Genomic DNA, 18,971 nt, shown 5'->3' with positions numbered 1-18,971 from the left:
GTATTTCCAGTCCCTGCGGGGAGAAGGGAGGAGCTCGGGCGGGAGCAAGGAAAAGCAAAGAAATATTGGGGGATGCAGGGAATTAGGGGGTCCCATGGGGGGAATTCAGGCTCTCCGGTAAGGCCTGGTGCTGGGATCCCCCGTGGTCAGGCTGGCCTTGGCCCCTGGCCTCATGTTGGCTCCATCCCCAGCTTCGGGGCTGGGAACGAAAGCGGCAGGAGGGGGGGAAAAGGGGAAAAGGAAAAATCTACACGTGGAAAACACACGTCCCTAAGGCTGGGACTTAAAGTAACAGGGAAGTGCCGGGCAGCACAAGGGCAGCTCCAGGGACAGGGCAGGTGGCAGGGGTTGGGGTGACCTCTCTGGCTTTCGGGGTGCAGCCTCAGTTTCCCCAGGGTGGGAGATGGAGGGAAGGATGCTGGAATGCTTTTTCCCAGCCTTGCTTCTGCCCCAGAATATCTCGCTATGGATGCCAGGCTGGAGTCCTGGGGCTGTAAAAAGGCGGGGGGGGGGGATTCAGGGTGTCCCTGGGGAGGACGAGGCAGCGAGGCCCGGCCGCTCTGTTTGCAGAGGCCTTTCATTCAGTGATGCAGGGGAGCAAGCCAGAGCAATGGCCTCAGTGTGGTGATGGATTTGGGGTTTACACGGGCCAGATCTAGCTGGCAGCAGGGTGGTGGACCCCTCAGATTCGCTCCTCACGTCCCCCCTTTTTTGTTTAATATTTCCAGCCCTGAGTTACCAACTGGTTTTATTCCTCCCTGGAGCTTGTTAAAAATGTTTTGTGCAGGATTTGTCTTCATTTGGGGTACAATATCAAGGGGAAAATACCAAATTGTCACAGAGACAAATTCTGGGGGAAAGCTCCACTTTTTGGGCAAAGTTTCCCCTTTGAAACTACCAAAAGCTTTTGTGAGGGAGTGAATGTGCTTGTCCAGGCCCTCATCCTGGTATCAGGCCTCCACGTGGGACAGTCACTGGTGTGAATTTGTGTCCCTTTGGGGGAAAACGGGGCCTTTCTGAGCAGTGGCCTGGGGTGGGATTGCAACGTGTTGCCCCGCCAATGCTTTCCACAAGCCCGATCCCTATTTCAAGGCTATTGTATAACGCCAAAACCTGCAGAATTCAACCCAAATATTGAAGGTGTGCTCGTGCCGATGTTAAAAAGAAGTGTAAAAACCTGAATTTTTTTTTTTTTTTTTATCCCGCGTGGACGCATTTTGTGCACAAGGGAGCACCTCGCAGCCCTTCCTCCCAGCTCCTGGAGGGCAGGATCCGTGCCGGGGGCGGTTCCTAGGATCAAACCCCACAGAATTCGCCCCAAATTTTGAACGCATGAATCATTCCAGGATTTATTTTTTTTAAAAAAAAAAAAAAAGGCGCGTAAAACCCCCGAAATTGCAGCGCTTTTTTTGCCTTTTTTTTTTTTTTTTTACCCCGAGCGCATACACTTTTGCGTACAGCCAGCACCCCGCAGCCCTTCCTCCCGGCTCCCGGCGGGCAGGATCCGTGCGGAGGCGGTTCCTAGGACCCGGCCGGCGCCGCTCCGCTCCCCCCCGCACCCGCCCCGCTTCCCTCCCTGCCGCCGCCGCCGCCGCCGCCGCTGCCGCCGGGGAGCGCGGCCGCTCCGCCCGCCCCGGGAGCCGCTCCGCCGGGGGCGCTGGGCGGCGGAGCGCTGGGGGAAGCCGCCGCGGGGGGCCGGGGACCGGCGGCGAGCGGTACCGGGATGGCGGGGCGGGGGGCCTGGGGGCTGTGGGCAGCGCTGGGGTGCGGGCTGTGCCTGCTGGCGGGCGGGCAGGAGCAGGCGGGCGGCGGGCAGCCTTGGAGGCAGCTGATCCAGTGGGAGAACAACGGCCGCGTTTACAGCCTGCTGAACACCGGCGCCGAGTACGTACCGGCGGGGCAAGAGAGACCCGGAGGGAACCGGTTGTTGTTGGCGGGAGCGGTGACCGGAGGAACGGGCAGCGTCCGGCGGCAGGCACCGGCCGTACCGCCGCGACCGGGCTCCGAAACGGTGCGGGGGCAAACACGGCATCCCTTCGGTTTCGGGCAGGTGCCCGAAAATTGGCGGGAGGGACCGGTGGGCGACAGTACAGCTTCGCAACGGGTGCGGCCCGCTGGCCGCTCCCGCCAACCTTCCTCCTCCTCCTCAGCCTCATCCTTCGCCTACGCCTCCGTCGGGCAGCCGGCGTACCCCCAATTCCCCTTCGCCCCCCAATACGAGCCCTACGAGGCACCCCGGGCGTACGACGAGGCGTACACCTATTACCGCAGCACCGGCACCGGCGGGGCGGCCGTGGCTTCGGCGGCAGCGGGTGCCAGCGTGGTGTACCCCTTCCAACCCCGGGCACGCTACGAGGACTACGGGGAGGAGCAGAGCCCCTATAGAGCCCAGGGTTACTACCCGGCGCCCGAACGCCCCTACGTGCCCGCCGCCCCGCAACCGGTTGATGGGCTGGACCGCCGGTACTCCCATAGCTTGTACCACGATGCGGGGGGCTCACCGGAGCAGGGCGGCCCAGACTCGTATGCCAACCAGCAACCCGCGGGCCACAGCATCGCATCAGCGGATAACCTACAGGCTCCCACCGGGACAGGGTACGGGGGTCAGTACCCACCCTACGAGCCGCAGCCGCCTTTTCGGGTGCTGGAGCCTTACGGGGTTCCTCGCCCCGAGCCCTACCTGCCTGCTAGGAGCCCTGAAATGCCGCAAGTCGTCCCCGATAGCCAAGCCCGGGTCAGCGTGGGCAGCGTCTACAGGCCCAGCCACAACGGACGGGGTGAGTCTGGGAAGGACCCTGGGGTGGGTGGCAGCTCCCAGGGGTGGGACAGTGCCCTGGGTGCTTCATCACCCGAGGAGAAGGCATCCCTGAAGGCAGAACCCTCTGCACCCGTGTCTGGTGCCATTCTCTCTCCAAGGATGCTGCCCTGGTGCTGTGGGGACAAATGTGGCCGAGGGGCCACCAAGGGGCTGTTGGAGACCCTACATATTTTGGGGATGATGTTTGAGGTGGTGAAAAACAGAGAGGAAGGGGAAGGGGTGCGAAGGAGCAAGTCCCAAGCAGGGCTTGGGGCGGGTCTGTGCCGTGTCCCAGGTCTCCCCACACTTGTGGGGTGGGTCTGTGCTGCGGGATGGGGGGACACTCTTCACCTGGGCTGGTTCTGTGCCATGTCCCTGGTCATCTTGCATTAGTGGAGCGGGTCTGTGCTGTGTCCCAGGCCATTCTGACTGCGCGGGGTGGCTGTGTCCTGTGGGTCGGGGTCACACTGTGCTCCTGGGATGGCCATATGCCACGTCCCAGGTCATCCTGCATCTGTGGGGTGTGCTGTGGATTGGGGGTACGCCATGCTCCTGGGATAGGACAGTGCCATGTCCAGGGTCATACTGGCTGTGTGCCCTGTGCCTGGGCTTGGTTCACGGTTCACGGGTGGATCTGTGCTGCCCCCCTGGGCTGGCCGCATACAGGCCACAGCAGGGGACCAAGGTTGCAGCAGGGACACCGTCATTTCATGTCCTACTGACCCCGATCCTGATGAAATCCTGTGGCTTTTGGCTGAGGCATGCTGAGAGTGTTTTTGCTCCGTGGTGAAATTGGAAGCAAGGCTGGAGGGCGTGAGGAGCGACAGCCTGGGGGATCTGTTCCCTGCCTGTCCCTTGGGAAATGCATCTCAGCTGGAGCCTCTGACCTGTCTGACCCCATAACCCAGCCAGCCCCATCCCTGGTTTCTGAGAAAAACCCATCCCAGAGGGTTTGTACTGGGGGAAGCATTCATCCCAGCCCTGCCCTGTTGCGTGTGAGCAAGTAAACACTGTGTGAGCAGCCGGGCTGGGTCAGCCTGAGGTCCGGCTGGCCCTGCCGAAGACATGTGGGACAGAGCTTGGGGACAGGGTTTGTTCAGAGAGGATCTTCCTCTGGATCTCTGCCCACCTCACCGGGAGCAGCCACTCCTGCCAGGCGAGGGATGGAGGGGGCAAGCGATGCAAGGGCAAGGGATGCAGGGATGAGGGATGCTGGCTGTCTCATGTCTCTTGGGGAGGACACCTGGGAACAGCTGCCCTGCAGACTGACCCAAGGCGACATGGAAATGGGAAGATGCCTGCCAAGACCATCTTCTCCCTGTTGGCAAAGTCTGTGTGCTTCAAGGATCCCTGGAAGCTGGGCCAGGAGGGACAGTGCTGTGGTTCTGCCAGGGGGATCAGGGTGTCCATGGGTGGGTGGATGACCATTGCTGGCCAACGAGCCCACCAACGGGACACCCACCCACCTGGCAGGAGCCCCCGGCCTCCACCTTCACATTTTTCCTTAATAAATCTAAAGAAGGGAATAAGGATCATCCAACCAGCCCAGGGAGGCGGCCCTCTGGGGCCACCCCACTGCCTGGCCTCTCCTCCTGATCATCTGCTGCTCTCCCCAGCCAAGCTTTGTTTGGGGAAAGCTGTCACCTCCCTGGGGGTCACCAAAAAACCTCCAAGCCTGTCACCTGCAGGGCCACCCTTCAGGCAGGTTTATTAATTGGTCAAAACACTTTATAAAGCCGAATCAGATGTTAATTATGCGCCTAAGCTCTTTAAGAGCCTCCTAATCCAACCCAGCTCAGCCAGGAATGTGCAGCATTCCTGGCCCCTCACTGGGGCACCTGGGGGGTTAATTAAGCAATTAGATCCCACAGGCTTTTATGAGGGGGTTTACTAGGGCTTGTGTGAGCATGGTAAGTTGTCTGCCCCCCTCTATCCAAATCAGCCAATGAAGACATCTTGGAAGATGAGAGTTGAAATAGTTTCCAGCCTGAAATTTATAGGTAGCCAGGCCAGGTGGGGGTGGGAGAGGAGTATCTCATGTGGCTTAGTCAAGGGAGGGGGATAACTGCAGCAGACCAGGCTTTGGCAAGGAGATGGGGAGGAGACACCAAAAGTCCTCATGTCTCCTGCTCACGACCACTGCAGAGGACCCAAGTGTCACACAAGTCTTGCTCGGGGACTGAATCACCTATGCGAAGGAGGTCTTGGCTGGTGGAAGCCAAGTCTGCATGGCATCTAAGCCGTGGGGGCAGATAGCCCACCCCTTCTTGTGGGGTTCAGCCAAGGTGCTAGTTCCTACAGGGGCTCCCCACTCTCAACCAACACCCAGGAGGCAGCTTCCTCACCCTGACCCCTCCCCAGACCCCTCCTCTCTGCTTTCCTCCATCTCCAGTGGGGTTTTTCGTCTTGCCCTCATACGAGCGAGTCACCTGGGGTTGGTTTTAGAAATCCCATGGGGTGATGTGGATTTTGGTACCCACTAAGCTTGAGTTGTGGTGGCTGTGGTGACACCTGAGGATGCTGTCAGCCATGGGTGGGGCATCTGGGCCAGGAGATGACAGTCTTGCTGGGAAAGTCTCCATTTTGTGGGCTTGGAGATGGGTTTGGATTGATATCTTCAGGCATTTAACCACCAACCTGGGATCGTGAGAAGATTCAGTGGGGCTGGGATGAAGGAACGTGTCAGGAGAGGCTGGAGGAGGGATGCTGCAGGGATGGGATGGGATGGGATGGGATGGGATGGGATGAAGGGGAGCACCAGGATGTACTGGAAGAGGGATGCTGCAGGGGTGGGATGGGATAGGGGGATGAAGGAGTGCGTCTTGGTCACTCGAGTTTGTCCCCACTGCTCACAGCTACCCCCTTTGGCAGTCCCTGCATCTCCAGGGCTGGGACCCAGCACTGCAGGGCACAGGGAGGCAAAGCAGCCACCCTCTCAGGAAACTGCTGGAGCTGGGATTTTTCGGCTAAGCCCAGCACACCTGCACAAACAGCGCAGCAGGGAGCAGGCCTGCCTTTTTTTATTATTCTAATTTTCACGGTGAATAAGAAGCAAATCTTCTCTGGCAGCTCCCCAGGGCAGGCCGAGGGGCGGAGGAGGAAAACCAAACATTTTCTTGCTGTGGTTGTCCCTTTACGGAGGCGATAGCGGGGGGCTGCCAGGCCCCCTGACTTGCAGGAGGTGGGAAAGTGCTAGCTCAGCAAAAAGGATCAGGATTTGGCCAGCCCCGGATAGGGACAGTTCAGTGCCCCGCTGTGATAAGGGGACGTTTGGAAGGTGGTGAGGCTGGATCCTGCCATCCTATTAACCCCAGCGATGCCGGCGCTAGCAGTTTGACCCTTCACTGCTGGGCCTGAGCTGAAAATCAGGCATGAGACCCTACAATAGCAACGGGGCCATCCAGGGCAAGCTCTGTCGTGGGGGGACAATAAAACTCCCCGTTGGTAAAGGAGTCGGGTTTCTCTCTGGAGCGTCCAAGAATTTATTATAAACAACAGCGGGGAGGAAAAGCTGTTTTATAAATGATGACAAATGTTCCTCTCACAAGTGGGACGGGGCCCAGGGGTCTTTCTCCATCGCTTTTTTTATTATTAATTTTTTTAAGTGGGGGTAAAAGTCTTTCCAAGCTCTGCCGATTTTCCCCCCTGGCGTGCGTGGCACCCCTCGGGTATTACATCAGCAGCGATGACCAAGCAAGCGGGGCAGGAAACGAGCTCCAATGGAGTGACGTGATCCCTCGAGGGAAGGCAGGCTGAGAAACAAGGAGGTATTGTTCTTTTTGCCCATGGAGAAAAGGGAAAATAGGGATAAAAAATATAGGAGAGGAAAAAGGAAACGTGCTGGAAACTGGGTGCAAAGAGAGGAGCTGGTGTGGCTGGAGCCCCCTGGTCACTTGAAAGGGGATGGAAACGGGGATGGGGATGGAGAGGGAGATGGGGATGAGGATGAGGGATGAAGATGGGGGCAAAGATGATGGGGATGATGGGGATGGGGACAGAGACGGGGCTGGGGACGGAGATGGGGATGAGGGGTGAGGATGATGATGATGATGGGGATGGGGGCGAGGATGGTGATGGGGATGAGGATGGGGGTGAAGATGGTGATTGGGCTGGGGATGAGGATGAGGAAGAAGATGGGGATAGGGATAAGGATGAGTATAGGGATGAGGATGGAGATGAAGACAGGGACAAGGATGAGGATGGGGATGAGCACAGGGATGGGGACGAGGACAGGGATGGGACTGCAGATGAGGATAGTGATGGGGATAAGGATGGGGATGAGGATGGGGATGGGGATGGGGTTGCAGATGGAGATGGGGGTAAGGATGAAGATGAGAATAAGGATGGGATGATGGGGACGAGGATGGGGACAGGCTGGTGAGCTCACAGGAAGGAGAGATGCTAAGCAGCGGTTGTTGTAGAGCAGGGCTTGACTTTGCAGGGGGTTGTGAGAAGGGAAACAGAGGCATGGAGTGCCTGGGGAGCATCCTCCCCCCATCCTGGTCCTTCTTGAGGGGCAGATGTAAGGATGCTTTCCAGGTCGGTAGTCCCGGAGGAGCCTTTGGGAAGGGGAGGTGTGAAAGGGCGTTGCTGAGGGGGGAAGTGCCGGCTCCAGCTGGGCTCTGTAATGCTTTTGGAAAGTGAGGCAGCCCCCGCCCGTCCCTGCGGCCGGCTGGCTGGCTGGCCACAGCTCCCTTCGGCTTGGCCCCAAGCGCAGGGCAACGTTGGGAATTAAAGGAGAGTAGGGCTAATGGCATGGGGAGCCTGGGGTTAGCAGATCCCCCACTTTCACCCCTGTTTTGGGGTGAAAAAGAGGAAACAGGGTGGGAAATAGGGACCTTGCTTTTTGGGGGTCATGTCAGCCCCCCGTCCCCGGCTGCTGCAGAGGTGGGAGCCGAGGGGCTCGGGGGGACCCCAATAACCCCTCACAGGGCGGCCGGGCAGGGCTGGGTATAATCGTTTCCAGGAGGACGGGTTGAGCAATCCCGCTGGAGGAAAATGGAGGATTGGGATTTGCCAGCAGAAGCCGGGGGGGAAGGGAAGGGGAAGGGAGGATTTTCCGTCTGCAGCTTAAAATTAAAAAAACGTGGTGGTGACCGAAACAAAACTTCCCCATGAGGTCGGGGCTGGGTGCTTCGAGGAGGGGACCAGAGTGTCCCCAAGCCTTGTCCCCAAGCCACATCCCCAAGCCCTGTCCCTGTCCTCAGGGCTGTCCCCATCCTCCTGGCAGGTCTCCCCGACTTGGTGCCAGACCCCAACTATGTGCAAGCGTCCACCTACGTGCAGCGAGCTCACCTGTACTCGCTGCGCTGCGCGGCCGAGGAGAAGTGCCTGGCCAGGTAGGAGCAGCTGGGGGGTGTGGGCTGCATCTTGGGGCAAGGGGGAGGTGGGGACAAGGGGGGGGGGAGAGTCTTGAGGAGATGGGGAGTGAGCAGGTGGGGGGGGGGGGGAATGGGGGATGAGGATGGAGGATAGAGGAGAGGGAAAGGAAAGGGGAAAGGGAAGGGGAAGAAAGAGAAGGATGAAGGACAAGGACAGAGGAGAGGAGAGGAGAGGAGAGGAGAGGAGAGGAGAGGAGAGGAGAGGAGAGGAGAGGAGAGGAGAGGAGAGGAGAGGAGAGGAGAGGAGAGGAGAGGAGAGGAGAGGAGAGGAGAGGAGAGGGAAAGGGGAAAGGGGAAAGGGAAGGATAGGGAAAAGGAAAGGGGAAAGGGAAGAGGGATGGGGAAGAAGACAAAAGCTGAAGGAAAAGGGTGGAAGAGAGAAGGAAAGGGAAAAGGAAAGTGAAGAGGAAGGGGGAGGAGAAGGATGGAGAAGAGGAGGAAAGAGGGAAGGGAAAGATAAGGAAGAGGGAAGGGGACAGGAAAGGAAAGGGTAGGATAGGGAAGGGGGAAGGGAAAAGAAGGTTAGGAAAGGGGAAAGGGAAGAGGAAGGAGAAGGGTGAAGGAGGGGAGAAAGAAAGGGGAAAGGAGAGGAGAGAGGAAAGAGGAAAGGAGAAAGGAAAGAAGAAAGGGGAAGAAGGATGAAAGAGAGGAGGGGACAGGTGAGGAGAAGGAAAGAGGGAAGGGGAAAGGAAAGGGCAAAGGGCCAAACGAAGAGCTAAGGCAAGCTTGAAGCAAAGCACAGAGCGAAGAGCAAAGCAAAGCACAAAGGAAGGTGTTTGGCAGGGGCTGTGGGGCAGGGGACCTGCTCTCCTCTCCCAATTCTTTTTTCACGTTTCCTTTTCTGCGGAGGAAACTCTCCCTACAGAGGCTCTCGCTGGGTCTTCTCCTCCCCAGGGGTGATAGGGCTGAGCCTGTGCCCCGTGCCTGGGGGGAGCTCCTGTCCCCTGGGGCTGGGGCCGAGGGGACATTGGCATTGACCTTCTCCGATGTCCCCAGCACTGCCTACACCGCTGAAGCCACCGACTACGACGTGCGGGTGCTCCTGCGGTTTCCCCAGCGGGTGAAGAACCAGGGCACAGCCGACTTTCTGCCCAGCCGGCCCCGGCACAGCTGGGAGTGGCACAGCTGCCACCAGTGAGTGTCCCCACCTCCCCCCCATCAGCCTTCCTTTTCCAGGCAGTTTTAAGGGGTTTTAAATGGCATTTCCCCCTTTTTGTGGCTTTGCTTTGAGGTCCTTGAGGGTGGGTGGGGTGTCACCTTGCTTTGCCTCTTTGTCCCTAAAGCCACCAAGCTCCTGCAATTAATGTCCCCAAGGAGGGAGCTGGCAAAATAGTGTCGGCCCATGAGCCCCCAGAATCACATCGAGGGAGGGGATGGTGCCATTTGGGGGGTCACCCTGACTGTGTGTATGTCCCCTCCCCGTCCCCAGGCACTACCACAGCATGGATGAGTTCAGCCACTACGACCTGCTGGATGCCACCACGGGGAGGAAGGTGGCCGAGGGCCACAAGGCCAGCTTCTGCCTGGAGGACACCACCTGCGATTTCGGCAACCTGAAGCGTTACGCCTGCACGGCCCACACCCAGGTGCCTTTGGGGAGGGAGGGTGCTTGAAGGACTCCTCGGGGTTCATTGCCCCCCAAGCACACCCTGAACCCCCTCTTCTCCCCACAGGGCTTAAGCCCGGGCTGCTACGACACCTACAATGCTGACATCGACTGCCAGTGGATTGATATAACAGACGTGCAGCCGGGGAACTACGTCTTAAAGGTGGCCAGGGTCATTGGGGGAGATTTTTAGGGGCAAACATTACCTATTTGGGGTTGGCTTGGGATTTTCCCGACCATCGGGTTCAGGACCACGCAGCTTTTCTGGTGCCATCCCTTTATTATGGGTTCAGGTGCTGCTCATCCCCCCTCTTACTAATTTTTGGGGGTGTTTTTCCTTCCCTTTTCCCCATTTTTAGGTTCAAGTGAACCCCAAATACATCGTCCTGGAGTCAGATTTCACCAACAACGTGGTGAGGTGCAACATCCATTACACCGGACGCTATGTTGCCACAACAAACTGCAAGATTTCCCAGTAAGGAGGTGTCCATCTGTCCTTCTCTGTCCATCTGTCCTTCTCTGTTCTTCCCTTGGCCATCAAAAAAAACAGAGGTGGGGGTCAGACTCGAGAGGTTTAATTCCTTTTTTCCTCCCTTTCTCTCTGAGCATCGAAAAAAAAAGCTGGATTTGGCCAGCAGTGGAGCTGGGGGTTGGCATCTCACTCCCTTTCGGGTGTTCATATTGAATTTCCTTGTTATTCTGAGGAAGAATGAAGCTGAGTTTCAGAAGATACACCCCCCCCACACACACACACACACACACACCCCCTTGTCTTTGAAATAACATTTTAAAGTGTCTTCCTAAGTGTATTTCCCAAATCCTGGCATTTTTTTTGGTCTTCTTTCAGATCTTAATGGGAGCAGGGACGGAGGAATGTCACCTGCCCCAGCCTCTGTCCTCCTCCTGAGAAAGTGCCTGAGCTGGCTCCTCTGTCCCACTGAAGACCCTGGAGCCCATCAACAGCCTCTCGAGACACGCCCCTACACACACACAAAAAAAAAATCACCATTTCTTCATGTTAAAAGGAGGGGAAGTGAGAATGACTCTTTGAAATACTTTTTTATACTTAAGTTTTCTTTAGCGTTTTTGGTTTTCCCCATTTCCTAAGGGAAACTGATGCTGAGTTTTAGCTGGAATAAAGGCAGGGGCCTGTAAATGCTGTATAAATTATGTAAATCGCATATTAGCAATAGAGAGCTCTGTAGTCTTTAACCCCCTTGGCATTTTTGGGGGAGAGGGGATATCCAGTGATGCCACCTCCTGGGGAGGAAGAAGACAGCCCAGATTTGGAGGTGCTGCCCCAGCAGGGATGCTCAACCTCTCTTCTCGAAGCGGCTGCCACACTGGGATCCTCCGGTTATTTTTGGGACTAAAGGTGCTGGAAATCCTGTCACCTTAACGGAGGGGCTCACTCCATCTGTTTGGCTTTTAAAACCAGGGAGAGAGTCCTTGAGATGACTGGAAGTCTTGGTTTATTATTATTATTATTATTAATAATATTATTATTATTATTTTCACGAGCTTTAAAACAAGAAATCATTAAAACACATTGCTTTTGAGGGTGCGGTGTTTAACTGAGGCCGCAGTGCCACTGCGACAGCCCACGGAGGGATATCCTTGGGCCACAAACGGGATGGGGAATCTCTCCAGAGAGGTGACCTAAGGGAAAGCCATTGGTACCTTCATCCTGGACGCTGGGGAACAAAGGGCACAACACGGGGGGATGGCTGGGAAGGATGCACTCCCCAAGACACCCCAAGTGCTCCTCCCTGCTAGCCCTGGCAGGGGAGGGGGTAGGACACGGCCAACCTCTTGGTGACACCCGTTGTGCTTTGGGAGCCACAGCCCTGCCATCAGCTCCTGGGGCCCCGCGCCAGGTCCTTTCCCGCCCCAACCCTTGTCCCCTCGACGTCTTATCCTGTCCCCCATTGCCAACTCCTGCCCCCCCCAGCCCCTCGTCCCAGCAGCCCGCCCCGCCCCTTTCCTCAGGCTCCGCCCCTCGCTCCGCCCATTTAAGCCCCGCCCGCCCCTTCCCCAGGGTCGTGGCGGTTCCCGGCGCTGCCCCGGTCACTCCGCTCCGCTCCTTCCCCTTCCCTCCGCCGCCTCCGGGCCCCGCCCGCCCCCAGCCCGGGGAGCCCCGGGGCGGAAGAGTCGCCGGTTCCGCCCCCAGCCCCGCCCCCGCCCTCCCGCGGGGAGGCGGCCCGGGCCGGGGCAGCCGCGGGGCGGGGGCCGGGCGGAAGGGGCCGGGCCGGGGAAGGCGCGGGCTCCGCGGGGACGGGCACCGGGAGCCGCCGCCCCGCCCGGAGAGGCCGGGGGCGACCGTGCCGCTGCCCCGGGGCCCGGCCTGGAGCACCGCGGCGGGGAGCGGGGCCGCCCCCGCCCTGCCTCCCTCCCTCCCTCCCTCCCTCCCGGGCACGGAGCCGGGGCCCGGCGGGACGCGGCGCGGTGAGGAGCCGGGAGCAGCCGCCCCGAGCCCGGGTGAGGGGCGCCGGGGGCCGCGGGCGCAGCGGGGCAGGCGCCGGGGCCGGGGAGCCCGGCGGGGCCGCGGCGGGTCCCGGGCCGAGAGCGCGGCTGCAGCGGGGCCGGGGGCGGCGGCTGCGGGCTCCACGGGGGCTCCCCGGGCCGAGCTGCGCCCTCGCCCCGGGCCGGGCTCCCCCTTCCCGGGGGCGGCTTCTGGGCGGGGCCCCAGCGAGGCCCTGCAGCCCCCGGACCCTCCTTCCAGCCCGGCCGCACCCGCGGGGCTGCGGCGCCGGCGGTCCCGGCTCCGCCGAGGGATGCTCCGGCCCGACCCGGCCCCGGCTCGGCCCAGCCCCGCGGTATCTCAGCTCCAGATGCTGGACACTGCAGGTAGGAGATGCTTCTGCTTCTTACAGCTCTGGCTGACTCAAACTTTGGCCCATTAATGGAAACTCTGGTTCACTGAAGCTCCAGCTTGTTGCAGCCCCGGCTGATGGATGCTCCAGCTCTGCACCTTTTCAGCTCCAGCCATGTGTCATTTTGGCTCCAGCTGAGATGCTGGATGCTTCAGGTAAGAGATGCTCTTGGCTGTTAACAGCTCTGGGTTCTTACATCTGCTGCTTGCAGCAGTTCGGGCTTTTCTCCAGCTCGTGGCTGTACTGATGGATGCTCTGGTCCTGCAGCATTTCAGGGACAATTGAGACACCGGGCACTCCAGGTCAGAGATGCCCTGGCTGACGGATGCCCATCTTGTTCCCTCTCCTGCTGATGGCTTGCTGAAGCTCCAGCTTGTCCCAGCCCCACTGATAGATGCTCCAGCTCAGCATCCCCTCAGCTTCTGATGCTGGACACTCTGGGTCAGAGATGCTCCAGCTGATGGACTAGCTGGCTTGCTCCCTCATTTTTGGGTGTAAAGGTCAGTTCTCTGCCAGCCAGGGCAGGCGCTGAGGCTGCTCAGCGTGGAATTATCGAGGGGATTTATCCTTTTATTTTAGCAGTGCCCGAGCCTGATGCCGGGGGGACCACGATACAGAGAAGAGCAGTTATTTATGTGAAATGCAGTTGTGCAGACTGATCCAATCGCCCATGGGAAGGGCTGGGCTCATCAGTCGCTGTTGTTTGTGTCATTGGTACTTGCCTCTCCTATGTGGGTGGGGGGTTATGCTGGATTCTGGCTATGGTTTTGTGCCTGGTGTTACTGAAGGGTAAATCTTCTCTGGTGGTGTCATTGGAGTGGGGTGTTCTCAACCAGCCAGAGCTGCCTTAGGTTGGCTCTGGGGGTCCCACCACCCCTGCGGGAAACCCCCCGAGCCTTAGGCAGCGTTCGCTCTGCTAAGGGGAGTCGTGATGCAGTGTCCAGCCTTTGGCATGTGCTAATGGACCCTCTGCCTTGCTGCAGCTCCAGCTTGTTCCTGCTCCAGCTCGTGGACATCCCCTCTCATTTCAGCTCCAACTCCTACCCATGCCAGGTGAGAGATGTTCCTGCATTTCCCAGGTACAGGGGCTTTTGAACAGCTCTGGCTGATGTACACTTCAGCCCTGCATCATTTTAGGGACAGCTGGCCCTGACACCCTCCCCACCCAACACCCACCCCCCACTGTCACACCCCCACCCCCAGACCCCCCCCAAGATGGTGTTTGGGGGCTGGGAACAGCCACTTGGCTTCTGGTTCCCCATCCCAGGCGGCAGCACTCGGGCCGGTTCCAAGCCCCCAAAACGGCCCCGAGCCCCAACCCCCGGCTGGTTCCCAGGCCTGGAAGCGCAGCCCTGGCTCCGCTCCCCGCTCTCAAACCGCAGCACTTGGGCGGGTTTTGGCTGCGCAGCCCAAGCGCTGAGCCGGTGGTTCAGCCCCAAAGGCGGCCCTCGACCTCCAGGGCAGGGGCCAAAACCCGCTGAGGGACGGGGTTGCGCACCCACCCGCAGCCCCGGGCCCGGGCAGGGAGTGCTTGGGAACGGGGGGCACCTCCCGCGGGGAGGGACCGGCCCCGGGGCACCAGGGGCAGCGCCCGGGGAAAGCCTGAGGGAGCTTGGTCACACTTTATTGAGCTGTTACACATCGTGTTCACAGTAACAGAATAAACCAGTAGCAGTTCTTCCACCATCTTCAATTACTTTATTAGCTAAGCCCAAGCCCCCGCCCCGCCGGGCCCGAGCCCCACCAGCGCAGCCCCGGCGCCCAGGGGACGCCCCGAACCCCGACCGGGCTCCCGCTGCGGTTCCGGCCACGCTCGGGACCCGGCACCGGCCGCCGTCCCTCGACGCCCCTGCGGGGCCCGGAACCCGCTCGGCGCCGCACGAACCCCCGCGGCACAACCCCAGCGGGGAGCGGCCGGCGGGACGGCGGCCGGCTCCTCCGCCGGGCACCCACACGGGCCGGCCCCGCGCTCCCACCCGGCACGCCGCCCGCCCGCGGCCGCCCCCGAACCGCCTCCGGCCCGCGGCTCCCGGCCCGTCCTTTCAATCCGGCCCCGCCCCGCCCGTTCCCCGCAGGCCCCGGTGCCGCCGCCGCCGCTTCGGGAGGCACCGCTGCTCGGCGGAGGCGCGGGAAGCCTCATGCTGCCCCTCTCGGCCGCGTCCCGCTCCCGGGGCGCTCCCGGATCCGGCGGCGCGGGATCGCCGCGATCTCAGGCCCTTCCCGGCTCTGGGGGCTTGAGCCGAGCCCGGGCGCGGCCTCGCCGCGGAGCCGCCGCCCGCCCTCCCCGGGACCCAACACCGCCTGCCGGGCTGCGGCAGCAGGGCCCGGACCCCGCGGGCTCTCGGCGCGGGGCCGGATTGAAGGGACGGGCCGGGATTGGGCGGAGAGGAGACGGGTGGGGCGGGGCCGGATTGAAGGGACGGGCCGGGATTGGGCGGAGAGGAGAAGGGTGGGGCGGGGCCGGATTGAAGGGACGGGCCGGGATTGGGCGGAGAGGAGACGGGTGGGGCGGGGCCGGATTGTGTGATCGCAGATGGGCGGGGCAGGGCCGGATTGAAAGAATGGGTCAGGATTGGGCAGGAGACGGGAGGGGCACGGGCCGGGATTGGGTCAAAATGAGGTGGGCGGGTCGTGGCCGGGCAGGCTTGGATTGGTGGGACCGGGCGGCGGCCTGTGCCAGGATTGGCTGGGCGTGTCGGGGGCGGGCCCGGAGGCTGTAGGACGCGTGCGCGGGCCTCGGCGTCGTCAGTGCGGAGCGGCGGCGGCGGGGAGCGGAGGCTGCTGCTGGCGCTGCCGCCGGCGGGCCGAGGAGCGCCGGTGAGCCGGGCTGCGGAGCGGGAGAGCGGGCTGGGCGCCTACCCGGGCGGGCCCGCGCTGTGCTCCGGGGCTGGGAGAGGCGCGGCCGGGAGCCGCGGGCCGGAGGCGGTTCGGGGGCGGCCGCGGGCGGGCGGCGTGCCGGGTGGGAGCGCGGGGCCGGCCCGTGTGGGTGCCCGGCGGAGGAGCCGGACGCCGTCCCGCCGGCCGCTCCCCGCTGGGGTTGTGCCGCGGGGGTTCGTGCGGCGCCGAGTGGGTTCCGGGGGGGTGGCGGCCGGTTCCGGGCGGCGGGTCCCGAGCGTGGCCGGAGCCGCAGCGGGAGCCCGGTCGGGGTTCGGGGCGTCCCCTGGGCGCCGGGGCTGCGCTGGTGGGGCTCGGGCCCGGCGGGGCGGGGGCTTGGGCTTAGCTAATAAAGTAATTGAAGATGGTGGAAGAACTGCTACTGGTTTATTCTGTTACTGTGAACACGGTGTGTAACAGCTCAATAAAGTGTGACCAAGCTCCCTCAGGCTTTTCCCGGGCACTGCCCCTGGTGCCCCGGGGCCGGTCCCTCCCCGCGGGAGGTGCCCCCCGTTCCCAAGCACTCCCTGCCCGGGCCCGGGGCTGCGGGTGGGTGCGCAACTCCGTCCCTCTGACAGGGCGGGTTTCGGCCCCTGCCCTGGAGGCCGAGGGCCGCCTTTGGGGCTGAACCGCCGTCTCAGCGCTTGGGCTGCGCAGTCAAAACCCGCCCAAGTGCTGCGGTTTGAGAGCGGGGAGCGGAGCCAGGGCTGCGCTTCCAGGCCTGGGAACCAGCCGGGGGTTGGGGCTCGGGGCCGTTTTGGGGGCTTGGAACCGGCCCGAGCGCTGCCTTCTGGGATGGGGAACCAGAGGCCAAGTGGCTGTTCCCAGCACCCAGACGGCAGCTCGGGGGGTGTGGGGGAGGGATCAGGGCCGTGTGGCCCTCACCGGGGGTGGGGGTCTGGTCGTGTTTGCCCCTGAAGCATGGGACACTGGCATGCACCAGGCCGAACTCAGTGCCTGAGGTGGGGGCTGGGGGACCAGTGCTTTAATCGGGGTTCACACACACGAATGAAGGCAATATTGGGACAGGGGTGATATGTGAGTGATGGCAGCGATTGATTTATGACCTTGTCAACAGCCCCAGTGCTGCTGTGGGAAGCAGGAGCAGCTTTCACGTGGAGGCCGAGGGAAGATGCAGAGCTGAGGTAAAGATGGCAGGGCTGGAGCTGAAATAAAATGTGTAAGGGTAGAGCTAGACGTGAAGAAACCAGCGTGGGGCTGGAGCTGACACAATGTGGAGCTGGAGTTCTGAAATACAAATTGTAGAGCTGGGACTGAAATATCAACTGTGAGGCAGAGGTGGAGCTGAAACAAATCCTGTAGACTAAGATCTGAGAGAAAAACTGTCAGGGTGGGGCTGGGCTGGAATACAGACCATAGGGCTGGAGCTGAAATAGAGATGCTGCCCCTGGTGCTGGAGCTGAACTAAATGCTGTAGGGCTGGAGCTGAAACACCGGCTGCAGGGGCAGATCTGAATGCAAAGCTGGAGCTGAAGTAAAGACTGTAGACCAGTACTGTGGGGCTGGGACTGGGCTGAAGTACAGACCATAGGGCTGGAGCTGAAATACAAACACTGCCCTGATGCTGGTGCTGGAGCTGAACTAAATGCTGTAGGGCTGGAGCTGAAACACAGACCCCAGGGCTGAAATACCGACTGCATGGCTGGAGCTGAGACAACACGGTGCTGGGGCTGAAATAGAGACTGTGGAGCTGAAATAGAGACTGTGGAGCTGGGCCAGAAATAGAGACTGTAGGGCAGGGGCTGAAATCTCACAGAGCTGGAATAAAGGTGGTAGAGCTGGGGCTGAAATAAAGGCTGGGGCTGAAAGAGTCCAGAGCTGGAGCCTGAACAGGGACTGCAGGGCTGGGGCTGAAATACCGACCATGGGGCTGGAGCTGAAATGGCAACTGCAGGGGCAGATCCCAACGCAGAGCTGGAGCTGAAATGCAGGATGGGCTGGGGCTGGCCTGATGCAGAGCTGGAGCTGAAATAAATGCTGTGGGGCTGGAGGGGAAATGATGCAGGGCTGAGCTGAAATCAAACCCATGGTGCTAGGGAGAAATACAGACCTTGGGGCTGGGCAGAAATACAGACCTTGGGGCTGGGCAGAAATACAGACCTTGGGGCTGGGCAGAAATACAGACCTTAAGAGCTGGAGCTGAAATAAAGACTCTGGGGCTGGAGCTGACAGGGTGCAGAGCTGGAGCTGAAATAAAGACTGCAGACCGATACTGTGGGGCTGGGGCTGGGCTGAAGTACAGACCGTGGGGCTGGAGCTGAAATACAAACACTGCCCTGGTGCTGGTGCTGGAGCTGAAACAGACCCCAGGGCTGAAATACCGACTGCGTGGCTGGAGCTGAAACAACACGGCGCTGGGGCTGGAATATCAACTGTCGCTGGAGCTGGAGTAAAGACCGTAGGGCAGGGGCTGAAATCTCACAGAGCTGGAATAAAGGCTGGGGCTGAAAGAGTCCAGAGCTGGAGCCTGAACAGGGACTGCAGGGGTGGGGCTGGGGCTAAAATAAAGACCCTGGGGCTGGAGCTGGAGATAAATACAGACTTGTGTGCCTGGGGCTGAAACGATGCAGGGCTGGAGCTGAAAGAAATGCTGTAGGGCCAGAGCTGAAACATCACAGAGCTGGGGCTGAAATAAAGTGTGGGACAGGGGCTGCGGCTGAAATACTGACCTGCGGGCTGGAAGAAACACTGTAGGGCTGGAGCTGAAATAAACACTGCAGGTCTGGAGCTGCAGCTCAGATAGAGACTGGAGAGCTGGAGAAGCAACGGCGCAGCGCTGGAGCCAAAATCAGCTGTAGGGCAGGGGCTGGAGCTGAAATAAAAGCTGTAGACTAATACTGTAATAATAGTAAATAATTAAATACCCCCAGGGAGGGTGTCTCTAGCAGGGCCCTGGGCAGCCTGTTCCAGTGCCTGACAACCCTTTCGGTGGAGAAATTGTTCCCGATACCCGATCCAAACCTCCCCTGGCACAACTCGAGGCCTTTTCCTCTCGTCCTACTGCCTGTTGACGCTGCAGGGCTGGAGCTGAAATAGCGACCGTGGGGCTGGAGCCGAACCAACTGCTGTGGGCCCGGTGGGGAGACGGAGACCCTGGGGGCGAAACGGGCCGCGGGCGAGCCGGGGCCGGGGCCGCCGGCGCCGCAGCCCCGCGGGTGCGGCCGGGCTGGAAGGAGGGTCCGGGGGCTGCAGGGCCTCGCTGGGGCCCCGCCCAGAAGCCGCCCCCGGGAAGGGGGAGCCCGGCCCGGGGCGAGGGCGCAGCTCGGCCCGGGGAGCCCCCGTGGAGCCCGCAGCCGCCGCCCCCGGCCCCGCTGCAGCCGCGCTCTCGGCCCGGGACCCGCCGCGGCCCCGCCGGGCTCCCCGGCCCCGGCGCCTGCCCCGCTGCGCCCGCGGCCCCCGGCGCCCCTCACCCGGGCTCG

General features: G+C 61.1%; 1 protein-coding gene across 1 annotated transcript; it reads left to right on the top strand.

Annotated features, from left to right (window-relative positions):
- Positions 1 to 1,723: 1,723 nt before the first annotated feature.
- Positions 1,724 to 10,263, top strand: LOXL1 (lysyl oxidase like 1). The gene is made up of 6 exons (XM_086471668.1): positions 1,724 to 2,777; positions 8,028 to 8,136; positions 9,175 to 9,312; positions 9,608 to 9,764; positions 9,852 to 9,947; positions 10,144 to 10,263. Exons 1-6 carry the CDS (start codon positions 1,724 to 1,726, stop codon positions 10,261 to 10,263), a joined length of 1,674 nt encoding a protein of 557 aa, XP_086327794.1.
- Positions 10,264 to 18,971: the final 8,708 nt, after the last annotated feature.

This window comes from Leptosomus discolor, chromosome 11, assembly GCF_034619465.1.
Source record: "Leptosomus discolor isolate bLepDis1 chromosome 11, bLepDis1.hap2, whole genome shotgun sequence".
Classification (NCBI taxonomy): Eukaryota; Metazoa; Chordata; class Aves; order Leptosomiformes; family Leptosomidae; genus Leptosomus; species Leptosomus discolor.
Note: the sequence above shows the minus strand (reverse complement) of the source record. Positions and strands in the feature narration are given on the sequence as shown.